Source organism: Kogia breviceps, chromosome 1, assembly GCF_026419965.1.
Source record: "Kogia breviceps isolate mKogBre1 chromosome 1, mKogBre1 haplotype 1, whole genome shotgun sequence".
Taxonomy (NCBI): Eukaryota; Metazoa; Chordata; class Mammalia; order Artiodactyla; family Physeteridae; genus Kogia; species Kogia breviceps.
The window spans coordinates 137,759,818-137,784,320 of record NC_081310.1 but is presented as its reverse complement, the minus strand read 5'-3'; the positions used below and the strand labels follow the sequence as shown (position 1 = coordinate 137,784,320).

The window sequence follows — 24,503 nt, the reverse complement described above, 5'->3', positions numbered from 1 at the left end:
GTACCAAAATTTCAGTGGCATTTTTCACATAAATAGAACAAATAATCCTAACATTTGCATGAAATCACAAAAAACCTTAAATAGGCAAAATGATCTTGAAAAAGAACAAAGCTGGAGCCCTCGCACTTCCTGAATTCAAGGATATTACAAAGCTACAGTAAAAAAAATAAGTATGCTACTGGCATTTAAAAACAAACAAACAGGGCTTCCCTGGTGGCGCAGTGGTTGAGAATCCGCCTGCCGATGCAGGAGACACGGGTTCGTGCCCGGGTCTGGGAAGATCCCACATGCCGCGGAGCAGCTGGGCCCATGAGCCATGGCCTCTGAGCCTGTGCGTCGGGAGCCTGTGCTCCGCAACGGGAGAGGCCACAACAGTGAGAGGCCCGCGTACCACAAAAAAAAAAAAAAAAAAAAGACTTAAAAACAAACAAACAAACAAACAAACACATAGGTCAATGGAACAGAAAGATAGCCCAGAAAAAAACCCACACATATATGTTCGATTGATTTACAAAAAAAGGAGCTAAGGGGCTTCCCTGGTGGCACAGTGGTTGAGAGTCTGCTTGCTGATGCAGGAGACACGGGTTCGTACCCCGGTCTGGGAAGTTCCCACATGCCGTGGAGCAGCTGGGCCAATGGGAAAGGCCACAACAGTGAGAGGCCCACATAACATGCAAAAAAAAAAAAAAAAAAAAGGAGCTAAGAATATACAATGGGAAAAGAAGAGTCTCGTCAATAAATTGTGTTGGGAAAACTGGACAGGCACTTGTGAAAGAATGAAACTTGACCACTATCTTATGCTATACACAAAATTTAACTCTAAATGGATTAAAGACTTGAACACAAAATCTGAAACCATAAAACTCCTAGAAGAAAACATTGGTGGTAAGCTCCTTGACATGGGTCTTGGCAATATTTTTTTTTGATTTGACACCAAAAGCAAAGGCTAAAAAAACCAAAACTGAGCAAGTGAGATGATGTCAAACTAAAAAGCTTCTGCACAGTAAAGGAAACCATCAATGAAATGAAAAGGCAATTGGGACTTCCCTGGTGGTCCAGTGCTAAAGAAGCCACCTTACAATGCAGGGGACGTGGGTTCGATCCCTGGCCAGGGAACTAAGATCCCACATGCCTCAGGGCAACTAAACCCACGTGCCATAACTATTGAGCTCACGCACCTCAACTAGAGAGCTTGTGTGCCACAAACTACAGAGTCCACGTGCTCTGGAGCCAACATACCACAATGAAAGATCCCACATACTCAACAAAGATCTCATGTGCTGCAACCAAAGACCCGATGCAACCAAAAATAAGTAAAAATAAATAAATAATAAATAAATAAATCTTACAAAAAAAAAAATAGAAAGAAAGAAAAGGCAACCTACTGAATGGGGGAAAATATTTGCAAATCATATCTGAGAAGGGGCTAATATCCAAAATACATAAAGAATTCATACAACAATAGCAAAAACCCAAACGATCCAACTAAACAATGGGAAGAGGATCTAAGTTAATGTTTTTCCAAAGAAAACATCCAATGGCCAACAGGTACATGAAAAGATACTCAACATCACCAATCATCAGGGAAATGCATATTAAAACCACAAATTCAATCACCTCACACCTATTAGAATGGCTATTATCAAAAAGACAAGAAATAACAAGGATGAGGAGAAGAGGGAACCATGTGCAGTGTTTGTGCAATTGTAAACTGGTGCAGCCGCTATGAAAACGGCAAGGAGGTTCCTCAAGAATTCAAAATAAAGCTTCCATATGATCCAGCAATTCTACCTCCAGGAATTTATTTCAAGGAAATGAAAACACCAGCTCAAAAAGACACATACATCCCCATGTTCACTGCACCATTATTTATAATAGCCAAGACATGGAAGCAACCTAAGTTTCTATCTGTAGATGAATAAGTAAATAAAATGTTGTGTGTATACACAGTGGAGTACTACTGACTCATAAAAAAGAAGGAAATCATGCCATTTGCAACAAAATGGTGGAAGTTGAGAGCATTATGCAAAATGAAATAAGTCAGACAGAAAAAGACAAGTACCATATGATCTAACTCATGTGGAATTTAAAAAAGCAAAAACCAACCAAACAAAAACCAAACTCTTAGATACAGAGAACTCATTGGTGATTCAGAGACAGAGGGGGTGGGTGAAATGGTGAAGTTGCTGAAAAGATACAAATTTTCAGTTATAAAATAAATGAGTCCTGGGGATATAATATACAGCAGGGTGAGTACAGTTAATAATACTGGATTATATATTTGAAAGTTGCTAAGAGAGCAGATAGTAAAAGTTCTCTTCACAGGGAAAAATTGTAACTCTTTGGTGATGGATGTTGACTTATTGTGATCATTTTGAAATATACACAAATATTGAACCATTATGTTTTATACCTGAAATTAATGTAATACTATAGGTCAATTATATGTCATTAAAAAATTAAGAAGTCAAGAAGTAGTCTTAAGACTATGGATTTAAGAAGTAAACCAAATCACACACTGTTGGTCTAGATATTTTAAATTAAAAATGTTTGCTTATACTTAAAATTTTTATGCTTATATATTTTTAAATTAGTTTTGAATTGTTTATATTTCACATATAAGACTACCTGGGAGGAATACTGTACATAGATAACATAAGTGCTTATTAAATATCAACTTCAATTATATGCAGATAACTGAAATGGCTATTGCTTACCAGATTTCCATGGAGATCAAGTTTGACTAATTTTATACAACTCTGAAGTGGACAAATATCCGTAATAAAATTGTTTGAGAAGATGCACACTCTAAGAGAGATACAAGATTGAAAACTTTCCAAAGATTTTAAATGAAGGCCACTGAACTTCACAAAAACAAAATCTTTTTGATCTTCTATTATATTTTTATTATAGTGACTCCATTCTCTATGATTGGTTAGCTCTTCTGTGATTGTTCCATGAAACATCTAGGAAAAATGGGAAATTTTGAACGTTTTTTTCAACTTTCAAAAATAATTCTATATAAAAAAAGATCTATATAAAAATCTATAAAAAATAAATCTATATAAAATCTTTTAAAAATCTCTATATAAATCTATATAAAACCTTCTATCCCAAAGCATTTTAAATATATAACATGTATATAATTACAACTCAAAAATGTATCATTTTTCTCACCAATGAAATAATCAGTAAGAGGAATAAAAACTTTCTTTTTCCTGAAATACTGAAAGAACATGAAATTCAATGAAATAGCTGGGATAAAAACATCACCTCTAAGCAATACAACTAAAACAAACATAGAAAACTATACCCCTCCGACTTCCCTGGTGGCACAGTGGTTAAGAATCTGCCTGACAATGCAGCAGACACAGGTTCGATCCCTGGTCTGGGAGGATCCGACATGCCACAGAGCAACTAGGCCCATGTGCCACAACTACTGAGCCTGCACTCTAGAGCCTGCAAGCCACAACTACTGAGCCCGCGTGCTGCAACTACAGAAGCCTATGCTCTGCAACAAAAGAAGCCACCACAATGAGAAGACAATGCACCACAGTGAAGAGTAACCCCTGCTTGCCACAACTAGAGAAAGCCCACATGCAGCAACAAAGAACCAATGTAGCCAAAAATAAATAAATTTATTTATTTATTTATTTATTTATTTTTTAAAAAAGAGAAAACTATACCCTAACATACCTTGCATAATAATTTTGGTTAAAAGATGTTGTTAAATAAAGAAGAGCATTGAATGATGAATTCCCAAGTTAGCAGAGTGATCATCTTTGTGGGAAAGGCTGATAAATGCAGCTCAATGAAATTAAGGGGCAATAAAGGGCTACAAGGATGATTCAACAATGTAAATCAATCATTGTGATAAACCTCAAAAATGGAATGAAGGATAAAAATCATATGATCATATCAATAGACGCAAAAAAATCACTTGAAAAAATTTAACATCTTTAAATAAAAACTCTAAACAAAGTGGGTACAAAAACACTGCAATTCAGCATAACAGAAGCCATAAATTATAAGCCTGCAGCTAACATCATACTCAGTGATGAAAGGTTGAAAGCTTTCCTCTAAAATCAGGGAAAAGAAAGTGCCCACTCTCACCATTCATATTCTACACAATACTGCATATCCTAGCTGGAGTAATCAGGCAAGAAAAAGAAATAAAATCAGAAAGGAAGAAGTAAAATTGTCTTTGTTTGCAGATGACTTGATGTTATATACAGAAAATCCTAAAGACTCCATCAAAAAACTGTTAGTTGAAGGGCACAAAATCAACATGCAAAACTCAACTGCATTTTATATTTGTTAACAATGAACTATGTGAAAAAAATAAAGAAGACAATCCCATTATAATAGCATCAAAAATACTCAAATACTTAGGAATGCATTTAAACAAGGAGGTGAAAGATCTATACACTGAAAACTGTAAGACATTAATGAAAGGAACTGAAGAAAACAAAAATGATTGGAAAGCTATCTTGTGTTCATGGATTGGAATAGTTAATACTCCTAAAATGTCCATACTACTACCCAAGTCATCTATAGATTCAGTGCAATCCCTATCAAAATTTCAATGACATTTTTCACAGAAATAGGAAAATCAACTCTAAAATTCATATGGGACCACAAAAAAAAAAAAAAATAGGAAAAACAATCTTGTGAAACAACAAAACTGGAGGCCTCATACCTTCTGAATTCAAAACAACATATTACAAAGCTACAGTAATCAAAATAGTATGGTACTAGCATAAAAATTGGCACATAGTTCAAGGCAAAAGAATTGAGAGACCAAAAATAAACCCATAAACATGCAACAACAATATCTGACAAAAGAACCAAGAATACTCAATAATGAAAGGACAGTATCTTCAATAAATGGTGTTGAAAAAACTGCCTAAGAATGAAATCTTCATATGCGAAAGAATAAAATTGGACCCCTGTCTTACACCACTCACAAAAATTACTGGAAATGGGTTAAAGACTTAAATGTAAGAGCAGAAACCAAAAAACTTCTAGAAGAAAGCTTAGGGAAAAAAAGTTCCTTTTACATTCATTCATCCTGGTAATGACTTTTTGGATATGACACCAAAAGCAAAGGCAACAAAAGCAAATACCAACAACCGTGGCAACAAATTAAAAAGCTTCTGCACAGCAAAAAAAAAAAAAAAAAAAAAATCAAACAAACAATCAACAGAATAAAGAGGAACCTATGGGGAATGGGAGAAAATATTTTCAAATCATAGATCTAATAAATGGCTAATGTCCAAAATATAAAAGGAACTCATACAAATCAGTAGAAAGTGATAATAACAACAACAACCTGATTAAAAAATAGGCTAAGGACCTGAATAGATATTTTTCCAAAGAAGACATATAAATGGCCAACACATACATTAAAAAGGTGCTCAACAACACTAATCATTAGGAAAATGAAAATTAAAACCACAAGGAGGGCTTCCCTGGTGGCGCAGTGGTTGAGAGTCCGCCTGCCAATGCAGGAGACTCGGGTTCGTGCCCCGGTCCGGGAAGATCCCACGTGCCACAGAGCAGCTGGGCCCGTGAGCCATGGCCGCTGAGCCTGCGCATCCGGAGCCTGTGCTCCGCGACGGGAGAGGCCACGGCAGTGAGAGGCCCACGTACCGCAAAAAAAAAAAAAAAAAAACACAAGGAACTATCACCTCACACCTTTTAAAATGACTATATTCAAAAAGACAAGATTAAGTTGACACAGATGTGGAGAAAAGGGAACCTTTATACACTGTTGGCTGTACCAACGTAAACAGTATAGAGGTACCTTGAAAAATTAAAAATGGAACTACCATATGACACAGTAATCCCATTTCTGGGTATATATCCCTCCAAAATGAAGTAATTATCTTGAAGAGATATGTGCATCCCCATGTTCTTTAGTCCCAATGGCTAAGACATGGAAAGAATCTAAGTGTCCACTGACAGATGAATGGCTAAAGGAAATATGATTACCTATTTTATATACACACACAATGGAATATTATTCAGCCACAAAGAAGAAGAAAACTGCCATTTTCTACAATATAAATGCCACTGGTGGCCAAAATGTGGTGAAAGAAATGGGGAGATGTTGGTTAAAGGGAACAAACTTCCAGTTATAAGATGAACAGTTCTGGGAATATAATGTACAGCATGGTGACTATAGTTAAAAATACTGTATTGCGTACTTAAAAGTTACTAAAAGAGTAGATCCTAAAGGTCCTCACACACACCAAAAAAAAAAAAAAACAACAGGCAATTATATGTGGTGATAGATTTATTATGAACCTTACCATGGTAATCATTTTTGCAATGTATATATGTATTAAAGTATCATATTGTACATATTAAACTTACATAATGTTATATGTCAATTATATCACAATAAACCTGGAAGAAAAGATTTCTAAGTACAAATAAGTATGTCTCATTTAGATTAATATTTGTTGTTAATTCCTTGAAATCCTTCAATTTGAATTCTCTACAACCAATATCCAATGTCCTGCAAAAAAGAATGCACATTCTTTTTTCATTTATTTACATTGTATAACAAAGCACCCCGAAACCTACTGCCTTAATAAAAACACCATTGATTATTTCTCAGGTCTGTGGCTTAACTTAGTTCAAATGGGCAGTTCTTTTTCAAGGGATGTTGACTTAAGATTCAGTCTTGTGGGGCTCATCCAAACTAACACCTCCAAGGTGACTAATTTACATATGTGAAACACTGGCAAGGACAGCAGGAAGGTAGGTTCAGCTGGAATGCTGGGATATATGGGTCTCTCTCACCATACTATTCCAAGGTCTCTCCATCTACAGCAGTACTCACGATGTCATCCTCTCACAGGTCTATTCATGTGTGTCTGTAATAGGGAAGCAAGACTTTCTACATGGTTGACTCAGGGCTCCAAAAAGTATACACACAGAACCTGTCAGGCCTTCTGAATGTTTTGGCCCATCTGGCAAAGATTTACCTCAACCACATTCTATTACTTACAGGAAGTTATTCTGATGATTTGAACCAGTTTATAATGTAGTTAGAGAAAGAAAATAAAATATACGTTGTTCTGAGCTTGGTGATCTCAGGCAAGTGATGTATATCCTCAATTTGTTATGTATCCAAATTATGTGCCTCAGTTTCCTCATCTATAAAACATGGATAGTAATAGTATTTGATTGAAATAATTGTTATGAGGACTAAATGAGTTGGCCTGAAGGCTTTAGAACACTGTCTGGCACATAGCAAGCACTGTAAAATGAGTATTACTTAATAAGGCAAATACCTAGCTCAATTAACAATTCAACGTAGACTGCCCCTTCAAAAAGTAAGTTAGGGCACTTCTGGTTTCCAGTCCAACATATAAGGAGCTTAGAAGGTGTCACACCATCCTAAAAAGTAAAAGCTGAACAAAATGAAAAAAATCAACACAGATTCCTCAGAAAAGGGAGATCACACAGAGAACCAATACACCCAAAATCAGAGAGACAGGTAAGTGGATATAGAGATTCAGAACTTACAGGAGCAGAAACTCACCAGCAGAGATCTCTGGAGAAATCAGTGCCTCCCGGGTAGGAAATCCTAAACTATAACTGACAAGTTACTGCAGGCACAGTGTTGACAACTCTGAGATTAAAAATTCCAGGAGGGCCTAGTCAATGAAGGGACAACCTTGCTTTTGTAAGATTAACATCTAGGAGCTCTAACAGGTCCTCAGGGTGAATACTGGACAAAAATCCACTCATGCTTCCATAGGGGAGAGGAAATAAATAATTTTGAAATACACCAGATAATTCTGTTCTTCTTAATAAGGCCTGCCCTCAAGAGAAACTATTTAATGGATACTAAACAACTGAGGTTTTATCAGAGCCTAACTGATGTGGGAGAAGAGAAATATTCAACTCCATCTCCCTCTAGCCTTCCATTTGGAGGAAAGGAAACACCCAACTCCAGCCCACTCTTGCCATCTTGCCCACCTAAGAGTAAGGAAAACTAAGAAGCACTTGTGAAATCCACAACCCAGGGGCACAGGCTCATTAAAAGACTAAGACCTTAACATATAACCGTAGAATACTTCTTTTCTACCCACTCCTTACCACCACACCACACCAGTATTTTTATAAGAGTTCCTTTTACCAGTACATCATTTCTGGCTTTCAACAAAAATTATAAGGCATACTAAAAAACAAAAAACACAGAGTATGCATAAGAACCAGCATCAGCTATGGCAAAGATGTTGGAAATATCAGACTGGGAATTTAAAACATATATGATTAACATGCTAAGCACTTGAATGAAAAAAAAAAAGAAAACAAACAAGAACAGATGGACAGTATAAGGTAGAGAGATAGAAATAAAAAAGAATAAAAAAGTAATGCTAGAGATCAAAAATATTATAGCAGAAATGATGAATGCCTTTGATGAGCTAATTTAGTAGATTGGACATGACTGAGGAAAGAATCTCTGAGTTTGAGAATATGTCAATAGAAACTTCAAAAACTGAAAAGTAAACAGAACAAAGACTGAAAAAAGCAGAACAGAATATCCCAGAACTGTGGGATAACTACAAAATGTGTTCAATATGCATAATGAAAATACCAGAATAAGAAGAAAGTGATAAAGGAACAAAGGAGCATAAAAATATTTGAAACAGTAATGATGGTGAAATTTGGAAAATTAATGTTAGATACAACCCACTGATCAAGGAAGCAGAAAACACCAAGCGGGAAAAAGGCCAAAAAAATAAATCTAGACATATATTGTTTTCAAATTTCAGAAAATTAAGGATAAAGGAAGAAATCTGAAAGATGACATAGGAAGAAAACCCCTTATCCACAGAAAGAGAAAAATAAGAATTATATCTAACTTCGCCTAAGAAACTATGCTAGCAAGAGGAGAGTGGAGTAAAGTATTTAACGTGTTGAGAGGAAAAACCTGCCAACAAAAAAAATCTATACCTTGTGAAATTATTCCTCAAAAGTGGATGAGAAAAAAAGACTCTCAGACAAACAAAACTTGAGGAAATTTCTTGTCGGGAGACCAGCCTTAAAAGAAATGTTTAAAGTAGTCCTTTAGAGACAAAGAAAATAGTATAGTTCAGAAACTCAGATCTACATAAGAAAAAGGAAGAACACTGGGGTAGGCACAAATGAAGGTAAAATAAAAATCTTTTATTTTTCTTATTCTTAGTTGATATAACAGGTAAAAGTTTGTTCAAACATTAATAGCAAAAATTTATTTGATAATACATGCATACATATGTTCAGTTGACACTTGAAAAACATGGCTGTGGGTAGGGGTGAAGACCCTTACACAGTTAAAAATCATTTTTCTCTCAGTATCCAAAGGGGATTGGTTCCAGGATCCACCACAGATACCAAAATCCGGATGCTCAAATCCCATAGTGAGCCCTCCACAAAACTATCCAAGGTTCTGCATCTGTGGCTTCAACCAGCACAGATTGTGTAGTACTGTATTTATTGAAAAAAAGAAAAACATAGAAGTAGACCCAACAGTTCATACCCATGTTGTTTATAAGTCAACTATATATTTTTGTATAAGTAACTATGCTATGTATAAATGAAATGAGTGAGAGCAAGGATACAAGGAACAGGAAGGAAGAATCAGGAATTTTTTTTATTATAAGATATTTATACTACATACGAAGTATTATAGTGTTATTTGAGAGTGGATTTGGATTATTGCAATCTCTAGGGAAATGGCTTAAAAAGCAAAAAAAGAAGTAAAATAGATATGCTAAGAAAAGATAGAAAATAGAATCATACACAATGCTCAATTAAAATCATAAAAGACAGAAAAAAATGGAAGGCTAAAACTGGTACAAAGAACAAGAGCAATAAATAGAAAAGATTAACAAATACAGATATTAATCCAACTATATAATCACTTTACAGTAAGTCCCCTACATATGAACAAGTTCAGTTCCAAGAATGCATTTGTAAGTCCAATTTGTTCATAAGTCCAACAAAGCTAGCCTAATTACCCAACTAACACAATTAGCTACATAGTACTGTACTGTAATAGGTTTATAATACTTTTCACACAAATAATACATAAAAAGCAAACAAACTCAAAAAATAAGGAAAACATTTTTAACCTTACAGTACAGTACCTTGAAAAGTACAGTAGTACAGTACAACAGCTGTCATACAGGGGCTGGCATCGAGTGAACAGGCAAGAAGAGCTACTGACTGGAGGAGGGAGAGGAGATGGGAGATGGTAGAGCTGAAGGATCATCAGCAATAGGATATGGAAGGCAAGCTGCAATTTCACTCACTCCTGATGCTGATGGCCCGGGTTCTGGCTCCTTGCTGGATTCAATTCTACCTACACTCTTGAAAAAAATGATCCAGTGATGTCTGGGTAGTAGCTCTTTTTTTCTCATCATAGATGACACGGTAGCACTGGATTGCATTCTGAATGGCTGCTGCAACCTTCATGTACCATTCTATGTTCAGGTCCTGTGCCTCAAAAACTAACAGTGCCTCCTCAAACAAAGAAAATCCCCTTGCCATGTCCTGCATCGTGAATCTCTTCAGTGCTTCAGCTACTTCTTCTTCCTCTTGCCTCTCTTCGTCCTTTCTCTGAGCCTCCAGTTCCATCAGGTCTTCACTAGTAAGCTCCTCACGTTGCACAGCAAGGAGTTCAATGAAGTCGTCTTCTTGCGGATCTAGCTCGAAATAAAGATACTGTACTATTGTACTCTATACAACACTATAAAGTACACAAAAGCACTACCACTTGTAGAGGATGCACGCACGTGACAGTGTATGCCAGACACACAAACTAACTTACGTGATTGGACATGTGAACACAAGTTTGCACCTATGAAAGTCTGCAACTTGAAGGTTCGTATGTAGGGGACTTACTGTAAATATATCAATAGCCTAAGCATCAAAACAAAGACAGAGTGGATCAAAGTTAGAGTGGATCAAAAACTAGCCCAACTATATGTTGTCTACAGGAAAGCCACTTTATACATAAAGATACATAAAGAATAAAGGTAAAGTGATTGAGGTGAATTTTAAAATATTCAAAGAAAAATTAATATGAATTCTTCTCAAATTCTTCCAAAATATAGAAGATGAGGGAACATTCTGAAACTCATTTTATGAGGTTAGAATCACCCTAACACCTAAACAAAACAAAGATATCACAAAAAATGAAAATTACAGGTCAATTTCCTTGATGAACATAGATGCAAAAATCCTCAACAAAATATTAGCAAACAGAATTGAACAATGCCTTAAAAGGATCATACACCATAATTAGGTGAGATTTATTCCAGAGAAGCAGGAATGGTTCAACATCCACAAATCAGTCAATGCAATATACCACATTAACAAAATGAACAACAAAAACCATATGATCATCTCAACAGATGCAGAAAAAGCATTTGACAAAATTCAACATCTCTTTATCATAAAAACTATCAACAAACTAGGTATAGAGGGAACACGCCTCAACATAATAAAGTTCATATGTGCCAAGCCCTCATACTCAATGGTGAAAAGCTGAAAGGTTTCCCTCTAAGATTAGAAACAAGACAAGAATGCCCAGTCTCACTTTTATTCATCATAGTACTGGAAGTCTTAATCAGAACAATAAGGCAGGAATAGGAGATAAAAGGCATTAAAATTGGAAAGGAAGAAGTAAAACTGTCACCATTTGCAAATGACAATATATTACATACAAAAAACCGTAAGGACTTCACACACACACACAAAAACCCTGTTAGAACTAATAAAATCAATAACATTATAGAATACAGAATCAATACATAAAAATCTGATGCACTTTTACACATTAATAATGACTTATCAGAAACAGAATTATGAAAACAATCCCATTTACAATTGCATAAAAAAAAATACCTCAGAATAAATTTAACCAAGAAGGTAAAAACACCTGTACACTGCAAACTACAACACACTAATGAAAGGAAATGAAGAAAGCGCAAATAAATTGAAAGATATTATGTATTCATGGAGTGCAAGATTTAACATTATTAAAATGTCCATACTACTCAAAGTAATCTACAGATTCAATGCAAACCCTAACAAAATTCCAATGGCATTTTTCACACAAATAGAACAAACAATCCTAATATTTGTATGAAACCATGGGAGACCCCAAAAGCCAAAACTATCTTGAGGAAAAAGAACAAAGCTGGAGCCACCACATGCCCTGATTTCAAACTATATTACAAAGCTATAGTAATCAAAACAGTATGGTATCGGCATTAAAAAACAAACATATAGATCAATGGAACAGAGTAGACAGCCCAGAAATAAAACCACACGTATATGGTCAACTGATTTACAAGAAAGGACCAAATAATATACAATGAGGAAAAAAAAGTCTCTTCAATAAATGGTGATGAGAAAACTGCACAGACACATGGCAAAGAATGAAACTTGACCGCTATCTTAAATCATACAAAAATTAACTCAAAATGGATTAAAGACTTGAAAGTAGAATGTGAAATCATATAACTCCTTGAAGAACATATAGGTGATAGACTCCTTGATATTGGTCTTGGTGATGATATTTGGATCTGACACCAAAAGCAAATACAACAAAAGCAAACATAAACAAGTGGAAATACATCAAACTAAAAATATTCTGTACATCAAAGGAAATCATCAATAAAATAAAAAGGCAACCTACTGGGTATTTGCAAATCATATATCTGATGAGGGATTAATAGTCAAAATATATAATCACACAACTCAACAGCAAAAATGAAAATCCAACTAAAAAATGGGCTGAGGATTTGAAAAGACATTTTTCCAAAGAAGACACAGAGTTGGCTAACAGGTACATGAAAAGATACTCAACACCACCAATCACCAGGGAAATGTAAATCAAAACTACAATGAGGTATCATCTCACACTCATTAAAATGGCTATAATCAAAAAGGAAATAAGTATTGGCAAGGATATGGAGAAAAGGGAAAGCTTGTGCACTGTAGACAGAAATGTAAATTGGTACAACCACTATGGAAAACAGTATGGCGTTTCCTCAAAAAACTAAAAATAGAACTACCATATGATCTAGCAATTCTACTTCTGGGTACTTATCTGGAGAAAACAACACTAACTTGAAAAGATATCTGGACCCCCATGTTCATTGTAGCATTATATACAATAGTCAAGACATGGAAATAGCTTATGTGTTTTGTGATGAATGAATGGATAAAGAAGATGTGATATGTGTGTGTGTGTATACACACACAATGGAATATTATTCAACCATAAAAATGAATGAAATCTGTCATTTGTGAGAACATGAAAGGACCTTGAGGGCATTATGCTAAGTGAAATAAGTCAGAGAAAGACAAATACTCTATAATCACAGTTATGCATGGAATCATTAAAAAAAAAAAAAAGAAAAAAAGAAAAGGAAGCCCATAAAAACAGATAACAGATTGGTGATTCCCATAGGTGGGTAGTGGGGGTTTGGCAAATTGGGTGAAGGGTTCAAAAGTTACTAATTTCCAGTTATAAAATAAATAAGTCATAGGGAGGTATGTACAGCATGGTGACTGTAGTCAATAATGCTCTATTTCATATTTGAAAGTGGCTAATAGAGTAAATCTTAAAAGTTCTCTTCAGGGCTTCCCTGGTGGCGCAGTGGTTGAGAGTCCGCCTGCCGATGCAAGGAACACGGGTTCATGCCCCGGTCTGGGAGAATTCTACATGCCACGGAGCGGCTGGGCCCGTGAGCCATGGCCATTGAGCCTGTGCATCCGGAGCCTGTGCTCCACAACGAGAGAGGCCACAACAGTGAGAGGCCCGTGTACTGAAAAAAAAATTCTCTTCAAAAGCAAAAAATATTTTGCATGGTATTGTGACAGATGTTGACTAAACTTATTGTGGTGATCCTTTCTCAATATATACAAATATTGAATCATTACATATTACATCTGAAACTAATATGTTATATGTCAACTGAACCTCAATTGATACTAAAATTGATAGCTCCTCCTCTACCTACCTAAAAGCCTGCTTGTCGAGTGCTGCCCATTTTAAATATGACCATTAAAGAGGAATCCTTTTGTTCCTTTTAGACTCTGATAATTTTACAATTACTTTGTGAAATGTACATAAAAGTATATTATTAAGTTCAAATAATAATATAAAGTTCAAAAGGCAAATTTAGTTTAAGTACAGCAACACATTAGAGAAAGCATCAGGGCTCCGATTACAGTTTCAAAGAAGTTCTGGGCTTAAAAAGAAATCAGTATCAAATGAACTTATTTACAAAACAGAAATAGACCCACAGACATAGAAAACAAACTTATGGTTACCAAAGGGGGACGGGGTGGGGGAGGGATAAATTGGGAGGTTGGAATTAACATATACACACTACTATATATAAAGTAGATAATCAACAAGGACCTGCAATATAGCACAAGGAACAAGACTCAATATTTTGTAATAACCTATAGGGGGGAAAAGAATCTGAAAAAATATATCTGAATCACTGTGCTGTAACACCTGAAACTAACACAATATTGTAAATCAACTATATTTCAATTTAAAAAAGTATGTAAGTGTGTATGTGTGTATATATATATCAGTAAATCTTTCATTAGTTTGTATTGACTGTAACACTAATTTTTAAATTATCATACATTATCAATCATACTATAAAAACCATGTTTTTATAAAATACAATGTACATCAATTATAAATCTCATCTTTGTTCCCAAATTTTTCCATTTAAAAAACTGGTGGTAAATACACATAGGAAATGTAAGTGCTTATGATTAATGAATATCTAAGTTAAATGTTGAAAAGTAAAAACTCTTTATTCTGTGTATTTAATTCCAAATGAATATATAAAAAATATTTAAAATATTTTTCAAAGAAATGCTTTGTAACTGTGTCAATGACCTTTAGATATCACACCCATCCACTGGAATTTTAGATACTAATAATATAGGTACATTATTTTAAGTTAAAAGTGTATTAAAGTATAATATTAGCTTTGATGATCTATGTTGCAGTACCTTATTTTGTAAACATTAGTTATGACATTATAAATAAGTGGAATGCTGGATAATGGACTCTAGAATTATCATATAAGCTGATAAGATTCTGTATATAAAATAAAATCATATAAAAGGAAAAAAAAGATTTTTTGAAAAGAAACTGTAAGGATTATAATTAGTAATATTTTATATCTATTGTTGCAAGAATGTCTGCAATAGACTGAAATCCATAATATATATAATAATTATAATTTTAAAATACTTTTTTATTTAGCCAATAAATTTATTAAATCAATCCTGTTTTGATGAAGACTTGCTATGATTTTACATCACAGAGAAAATGCTCTTTAAAAACTAAAGAGAGGGGTTTTAGTAATACAGTCAGAACAGTACATGTCTCCTGGAAAATAAAAATGGAATTTAGTTGGTTTATAAATTAATGTAAATAAGCTTGCTTCTTTGAAACATTACATGTTCATTTCAAATGACATAAAATATCATTTGGAGCAAGAAATCAAAACTCACTTGTAATCAAGACATCTTATTTCTTCCCCTAAAAATATATTTGCTTTCTAAAATTTAGAAAGCTATATATATTTGTTATTTAAAAAAAAAGCTTTTGTGAAAATGCCAGTTTTCAATTTCTGTTTCTATTCCACACTCACTGATTCTAAAATCATAAACCTGAAAAAACTAAAGGGTGATAAGCCAGAAGATAGATATAAAACAACCAAAATTAATTAAAACAGCCAGAAAAATAAATGGACAGAAACAAGAAAATTAGAAATTAATAAGAAAAATTTAACAGAGCAAATATTTGTTTCTTCTAGCTTAAAAACTTTGGTTAGCATTCATAAAACAGAGTTTGAATATTCTAAAGTTGGGTCATTAATATACTTCTAGCAAGAGTAATAAATAGTGTACTTACTAACTGAAATTTAGTTATTGACTCTCCTAATTTATATTCTTCACCACTTGCCCTCTCTATGCCCTGGAAAAAAAACTCATGCTAATATTGGGACAGGTATATTATGATTTTATTACCTGACAGTCATTTGAAATATTCTACAGAAAAACTAAGAGAACTACAGAAAATCAAAGGTAAATTTCTGAAAGAGGCCAGAAGATAAAACATCGTTCTAACATAAGAACAAAGAATTATATTTGACTTCTCCTCAGAAACCATGCAAGCAAGAAGACAGTGGAGTACAATATTTAAAGTGTTGCTGGAAAAAAACTTACCAACCTAGAATTCTGTACCGTCTGAAATTATCCTTCAAAGTGAAGGAGAAATAATGACTTTCTCAGACAAACAAATATTGAGGGAATTTGTTGCCAGTAGAATTACCTGGCAATAAATGTTAAAAGAAGTTCTTTAAAGAAAAGGAATATACTGTAGTTCAGAAACTCAGTTCTACATAAAGCAAGGAAGAGCACTGGGAAAGAAAAATGTGTAGGTAAAATAAAAATCTTTTATTTTTCTTATTCTTAATTGATCTATCAGATAACAATTTGTCAAAATACTAATAGCAAATAATGTATGAAATTATCTATGCTTAATTACATATCATATATGTATGATGCTTATACATAAGTGAAATTAAAGACAGCAGTAATAAGGGACAGAGGAAGGAATTAGGTTTATTTTCTTATTATAAGGTAGGGTACTTACACTACCTGGGAAAAGGTATGTTACTTGAAAATGGAATTTGATTAGTTATAAATGTGATTGCAAACTTCAGGGCAACCACTAAAAAAAGTAAAATAAGGACTATAACCAATATGCTAAGAAAGGAGAGAAAACAGAATCATATACAATGCTCAATTAAAACCACAAAAGCCAGAAAAAGTATGGAAAGCAAAAATAGGAACAAAAAACAATGGCAATAAATAGAAAACAGTAATAAATATGGCAGATATTAATCCAACTATACCAATAATTATTATGATCATCAATAGTCAAAATGCACCAATCAAAAGAGACTGTCAGAGAAGATTTAAAAAAATAAAAAAACAAGACCCACCTATATGCTGTCTACAATAAAGCCCACTTTAAATACAAAGACATATAGATTAAAGTGATGGAGAAAGATATACAATGCTAATACCAATCAAAAGAAAGCAGGAGTGGCTATATTAACTTCAGACAGAGCAGACTTCAAAGCAAGAAAAGTTATGAGAGATAATGGGAGCATTACATAATGATAACAGGGTCATTTCTCCAAAAAGACATACCAACTGGTAAGGTTTATGCTCCTATCAACAGAGGGTAAAACTATGTGATGCAAAATTAAAAGAACTGCAAGAAGAAATAGATGAACTCACTATCATGGTTGCAGACTTCAATACCTTTTTATCAGAAATGGGCTGATCCAGCAGACAGAAAATCAGTAAGGACATAGTTGAACTCAACAACACTATCAATCAACTGGATATAATTGATACATACAGACTACTTCATCCAACAACAGCTGAATACACATTCATCAAAAGCTCACATGAAACATTTGCCAAGATAGAACACATTCTGAAACATAAAATACACTTTAGCAAACTTAAAAGAATAGAAACCACACAATATCTGCCCCAGATCACAATGAAATTAAACTAGACATCAATAGCAGAAAGATAGCTAGGAAATCCCCAATCAGGTGGAGATTAACAACACATTTCTAAGTAACACATATTTCTAAATAACACATAGGCCAAAAAAGATCACAAGATAAATTGTTTAATATTTTTAACCAAATGAAAATAAAAATACAACTTATCAAAAGGTGTGGGATGCACCAAAGCAGTGATTAGAGGGGAGTTTATAGCACTGAATGCAGATACTACAAAAGAAGAAAGATCTAAAAGTAACAATCTAAACTTCCATCTCAGTAAACTAGAAAAAGAGGAGAAAATTAAATCCAAAGTAAGGAGAATAAAAGAACTAATATGAATTAGAGCAGAAATCAATGAAAATGAAAACAGGAAATCAACAGAGAAAATCCATTAAACCAAAAACTGGTTCTTTGACGAGATCAATAAAACTGATACACCTCTAGCCAAGCCAAAGAGAGAGAGAGAAAGAGAGAGAGAGAAAGAGAGGACAGAAATTACTAATATCAGAAATGAAAAAGGGGACAATACTACAGATCCTGTGGACATTGGAAGGATAATAAAGAAATACTATGAAGAATTCCATGCACACAAATTTAATAACCTAGATGAAATGAACTGATTTCTTAAAAGAAATAATCTGCCAAAACTCACACAAAAATAAATAGACAATCTGAATAGGTGTATACCTATGAGAAATCGAGTCAATAATTAATAACCTTCCAAAACAGAAGCACCAAGCTCAGATGTGTTCATTGGGAAATACTACCAAAATTTAAGGAAGAAGTTACATGAATTCTCTACAATCTCTTTAAGAAGATAGAAGCAAAGGGAATACTTTGTAATTCGTTCTACGAGGCCAACATTATCCTAATACTAAGGCCAGTCAAAGACATTACAAAACTACAGACCAGTATTTCTCATGAAAACAGATGCAAAAATACTAAAAAAAATTAGTAAATTGAATCCAACAATGTATAAAAAAAATCATACACCTACCACCAAGCTGGATTTATCCCAGGTATACAAGACTGGTTCAACATTCAAAAAACAGTTAATGTAATCCATCACATCAACAGGCTAAAAAGAAGAATCACAGATGCAGGAAAAGCATTTGATGCAATCCAACACCTATTCATGATAAAACTCTCAGTCAACTAGGAATAGAAAAGAACTTCCTCAACTTGATAAAGACTATTTACAAAAAATCTACAGCTAACATTGTGCTTAATGGTGAGAAATTAGAAGCTTTTCCATTAAGATGAAGTCCAAGGCTAGGATGTCCCTTCTCACCATTACTTCCCAACATTGTACTGAAATTCCTAGCTAATGCAATGAGACAAAAAAAAAAAAAAGGAAATAAAAATGTATAGACCACATCTCTGTTCACAGATGACATGATTGTCAGTGTAGAAAATTCAAAAGAACAGACAAATACCCTTGGAACTACTAAGTGATCACTTCCCTATATACCAGCAATGAATAAGTTAAGAACACAATACCATTTCCATTACCACTACCATAAGTGAAATATTTACATATAAATGGAACAAAATATGTACAAGATCTATAAGAGGAAAACAAACAAACAAACGCTGATGAGCAAATTCAAAGAATAAATGAATGGAGAAAGACAATGTTCATGGATAGAATGACTCAAAATTATCAAGATGTCTGTTCTTCCCAACTTATCTATAGATTCAATACAACCCCAGTCAAAATCTCAGCAAGTTATTTTATTGCTATTGACAAACTGATTCTAAAGTTTATATGTAGAGGCAAAAGACCTCTCAGTATCTAACACAATACTTAAGAAGTACAAAGTTGGAAAAATGATACCACTTGACTTCAAGACTTACTATAAATCTATAGTAATCAGGACAGTCTAGTATTGTCAAAAGAAAGATAGATCAGTGGAACAGAATAGAGTCTAGAAACACAGACATGAATACAGTCAATTGATCTTTGACAAAGGAGAAAAAGCACTACAGTGGAGCAAAGACAGACTTTCAACAAATGGTGATGAAATAGCTGGACAGCCACATGAAAAAGAAAATGTATCTGGACACAGACTTTATACCTCCAGAAAGAATAATTCAAATTGGATATATGACCTAAATGTAAAACATAAAACAATAAAACTCTTAGAAGATAACTTAGGAGAAAACCTAGATGACATTAGGATGATGATGACTTTGTTAGATACAATGTCAAAAACATAATCAATAAAAAAAAATAGTTTATAATCTATAGTTCATTACTATTAAAGACACTATCTGCAAAAGGTAGTGCCAAATGAATGAGAAGACAAGGCACAGACTGGGAGAAAATCTTTTGCAAAAGACACATGTGCTAAAGGACTCTCATATAAAATATACAAAGAACTCTTAAAATTCAACAATAAGAAAATGAACATCCAGGTTAAAAAATAAGCCAAAAACCTTAACAGACACTTCAGCAAAGAAGATATATAGGTGGCAAATAAACATATGAAAGTCTCTCCTCAACACATGTCATCAGGAAAATGCAAATTAAGAAAACAATGAGATGTCATAACACACCGATTAGAATGGCCAAAAGTCTAACACTGATAACACAAACTGATGACAAGGATGTGGAACAATAGGAACTTTCATTCATCTGGTAGGAGTGCAAAATGGTATAGCCACTCTGGAAGACAGTTTGGGGGTTTCTCAAAAAACTAAATACACTCTTACCATAAAATCCAGTAACTGCATTCTTTGGTATTTACCCAAAGGAGTTGAATACTTATTTTCACACAAAACCCTGCACATGGATATTTATAGCAGCTTTACTCACAATCACCAAAATTGGGAGGAATCAAGAAGTCCTTCAGTAGGTGAATGGATAAATAACCTGTGGTACATCCATACAATGGACTGTTTACTCAGCATTAAAATAAATTAGCTATCAAGCAATGAAAAGACATGGTATAACCTTAAATGCATATTATTAAGTGAAATAAGCCAATCTAAAAAGGCTCATACTGTAGGATTCCTCCCACATGACATTCTGGAAAAAGCAAAACATGGAAACAGTAAAAAGATCAGTGGTTGAAGGATTTGCAGGATTTGGGGAGTAAGGGATGAATAGGCAGAGCACAGAGGATTTTTAGGATAGTGAAACTACTCTGAATAGTATTATAACAATGTATACATGTCCTTATACTGTGTCCAAACCCATAGAATATAAAACACCAAGAGTGAATCCTAAGGGAAACTACAGACTTTGAGTGATTGTGATGTGTCATTGTAGGTTCATCAATTTTAACTAATGTACCACTCTGGTGAGGTATGTTGATAATGGGGGAAGCTATGCATGTTTGGGTATATATGAGGGTTTACTGGAAACCTCTGTATCTTCTCAATTTTACTGTGAACCTAAATCTGCTCTGAAAATAAAGTCTTTAAAAAAATTAAGAGAGAAAGTAAAATAGAAGTTTAGGGGAAAAAAGTTTTCCCTTGCCCTCGAGAAAGGTGGTGAGGGTTCCTTCAATAGGCTACAGTTGGAAAAATTAGTGAAGAAATAGTCTGAGACCAGGCTAGCTGAGTAATTAAATTCAAAGAAAGGGAACAGTAAAAAAGAGATTTTTGCTTTACACTCCACATCAGGAAGAGTAAGAGGAGGAAGACAGGTTTAACAGAGATGATGCACAAGTAACAGAAAAGATGAGAGCCCCAGCATGAACTGGCCAAGCCATGTACCTGAGCTCCATGGTCCGTAATCAAGGACCTGCTCCATTTGGCTTAAGCTTCTTTTTATGAAGGAGAAGAAAAAATTTAATGTGCTTCTCTACAACTTTCACACAACAGTCATATCCATGCCTATAGTAATAAAAATAACCTAATAGGCATTAATTGTAGATAAGCACAAGGCATCTTATAGGGGTGATGGAAATGTTCTATACCTAGCTTGTGATCACGGTTGCACAACTCAGTACATTTACTAAAAATCATTAAACTGCTCACTTACAATAGGTTAATGATAGGTAAAGTATACCTCGGTAAAGTTCTTAAAAAGTCTATCTCGGGGCTTCCCTGGTGGCGCAGTGGTTGAGAGTCCGCCTGCCGATGCAGGGGACTCGGGTTCGTGCCCCGGTCCGGGAGGATCCCACATGCCGCGGAGTGGCTGGGCCCGTGAGCCATGGCCGCTGAGCCTGCGCGTCCGGAGCCTGTGCTCCGCAACGGGAGAGGCCACAGCAGTGAGAGGCCCGCGTAACAAAAAAAAAAAAAAAAAAAGTCTATCTCACTTCTTTTCATGCCACTTCTTCAGATACTCTCCTCCAATAGGAAAAAAAAAAAAAAAAAGCCCAAATGCCTCCAAAGAACATCTTTTTTCAACTTATTATAGTTTGGTTTGTCTGATGTCCCCTTTTTTTTAAATCAACAAATCTTTGAAATCTTTATTTTAAATTATATTTTTTATAATTTTGATGTCCCTTTTGAAATGTGGCATTCAAGATCAAACACATCATTTCCATTCTATACAGAATAATGGGTTTACTACTGACCTGTATTGACATATTTTATTCTGGTCATGGTAGCTTATGACTGTTTAAACAACCATTATCACACTGATTATATAAAACCTAAACTGAAATAAAATCCCTTGACTTTTTTACCCACTACAATCAACTGCCAGAGATTTACTCCCACTCACATAGCATACAACTTTTTCATTTCCTATTTAAAAATTAATATTAGTGAAAATTTGAAGAAAACAGAAAAGACAGAAGGACAAAAAACATAGCTGATATAGTATATTTACGTCCAGCACATTTTATGTGAGTAATCATATCAGCAAAAAATAAGCATTCATTTCTATGGCCATTCTTCTCAGGTCCAAGAAATGCTCTAACATACATTTAACACTCTGTTATAGAGTCTATCACGTCACCCTGTTTTAGTCCCCTCACAGCTCTTATCATTTCTGAAGTTTTCTTATTTAGTTACCTTTTTCCGCATTTACCTCATTAGTATGTACAATCCCTCAGCTTATAGGCTCTATTGACCTTTCTTTCCTTAGGACCTCATCTAGCTCTGTAGTTTAAAAATTAACTCCATCTATATGCTGACAACTCCCAAAATTATATCTCTAAGTCCAGACCTGTCTTGCAAACTCCAGACTCATATATAATGCAAACACATACACATACAAACTCCCATTACATATGCCCTGCACACACATACATCTGTTTACTTTCTGCATCCAAAACCAAATTCTGGACTCTCCCTACTACCCCAATAACTGTCCCTACTTCCCCATCCACATCCTTTCCCATTTCAACTGATGGTCACTCCAGCCTTCAGGGAGTTATCCTTGACTCCTCTCTTTCTTTCACATTCCACAGCCATTCCTTTAGCAAATTGTATTAACTATGCCTTCAAACATATATCCAGAATCTAACCAACTTCTCATCAGCCCCACTGTTACCATCCTGGCCAAGCCTTCACCAACTCTCACCTGTTTTGCTGCAGTAGCCTCCAAACAAGTCTCCCTGTTTCTATCATTACCCCACTCTCCGCTAGAGTCTATTTTCACATTTCCATGAAATGCTCCTTTTAAACTTAATGGAAGTCACATAAAAACCTTACGATGGCTTTGTTTCACTCAGTTAAAAAAAAAAAAAATCCTTTATTTAAGCCGTTGTTATCTTTCTCCCTTGCTACTTTCCCTTTTGTTCTCTCTCACCTCACTTAAGTCTTTTGTATTTTCTAAGTGTCCATAATAAGAAAGTTTTGTTTTTATTAACAAAAAAGAGAGCTTTTAAACCATAAAACTATGAAAGCATAATTTCCCTTTTCACTCAAATTCTTTCGCTCTAAGTACTAAATTAAATAACAGGGTCAATTCTGTAGAAGAAAAACTAAGTTAAGTTCATGGTAAGAACTTGTAAGGCCTTGAATGCCTATGTTCCTGATGAAACTTTAATGAAAACAGGCTTCTCAACTAAAATAAACTGTATGGTGTGGTAGAATGATGTTGGAGTTTGGGATTGAAATATCTTGCTTAAATCTTCTCTCTACTACTTAACTAATCGTAAGAGCCTGACTAAGTCACTATTCTCTCTCATTCATAGCTTTCTCACATGTAAAGATAAAACTCATAAACTTGGTGTCTTACAAGAGAAGAAACTTATCTATCGATACCTACCAAAAACACATCCAATAAGGCCAACTTATTCCCAAGAATACTATTGAAAGTTCTAGATTAATCTGCATACACAAAAGATTGCCAGAGAAACAGCCAAAAAACCCCAAACGTTAAGGGCCTCATTGCAGAATTTCATACAACTTCCAAAAGCCTATTATGTGATCTCAAAACTGAGAGGTGTGGAGAGGCTCACTCTCTAGTAACTGCAAGGGCAAAGAAGCCACAAAGCTTCCTGAAGAGAGAACAGATTTTAAAAGTTCAGACTGTGTATGTATCTGGACCTGGGGTTGGGGCAGATGGCTTCAGACGACGACCCAAGGGGAGGAATTAACTCTCAAGAGGTCCTTGGGAACTGCCCCTGGCTAAAACAAACCACGAGTTAGGACGAATGGCCTTTGAGAGAAAGCTAGAAGCTAGGTTGTAGTTTGGACTTCTCCTTAAGCGGGTCAGTTCTCGAAATTTCGCCGCCCAAGCAGGACCACTCACCGGGTCTACCGAGCTGCAAGGCTTTACGAGTTGGGACCAAGCGGCCCAGACCCGGCACAGTCCGACAAATCACTAGGTGGCCATTTATCCGTTCCGGAGACCGTTTCGTTGCTAGGGAAACGGAGCAAAGCCCTGGGCTCCCGCCGCCGTGGTTTTCCTTAGGCAAGCCAGAGCTTCGGGGGCGTAGTTACGTGAGTGAC

General features: G+C 34.8%; 1 protein-coding gene across 1 annotated transcript in view; it reads right to left on the bottom strand.

Annotated features, from left to right (window-relative positions):
- LRRIQ3 (leucine rich repeats and IQ motif containing 3) overlaps positions 1-24,484 on the bottom strand; it is a 233,899-nt gene extending 209,415 nt beyond the window's left edge. Inside the window, exons 1-2 of the mRNA XM_059055610.2 lie at positions 24,304-24,484; positions 2,718-2,966 (exon numbers count right to left, since the gene is read on the bottom strand). Of these exons, the coding sequence (XP_058911593.1) occupies positions 2,718-2,966 (249 nt within the window). The 5' untranslated portion in view covers positions 24,304-24,484. The remainder of the gene's footprint in view (positions 1-2,717; positions 2,967-24,303) is intronic.
- Positions 24,485-24,503: the final 19 nt, after the last annotated feature.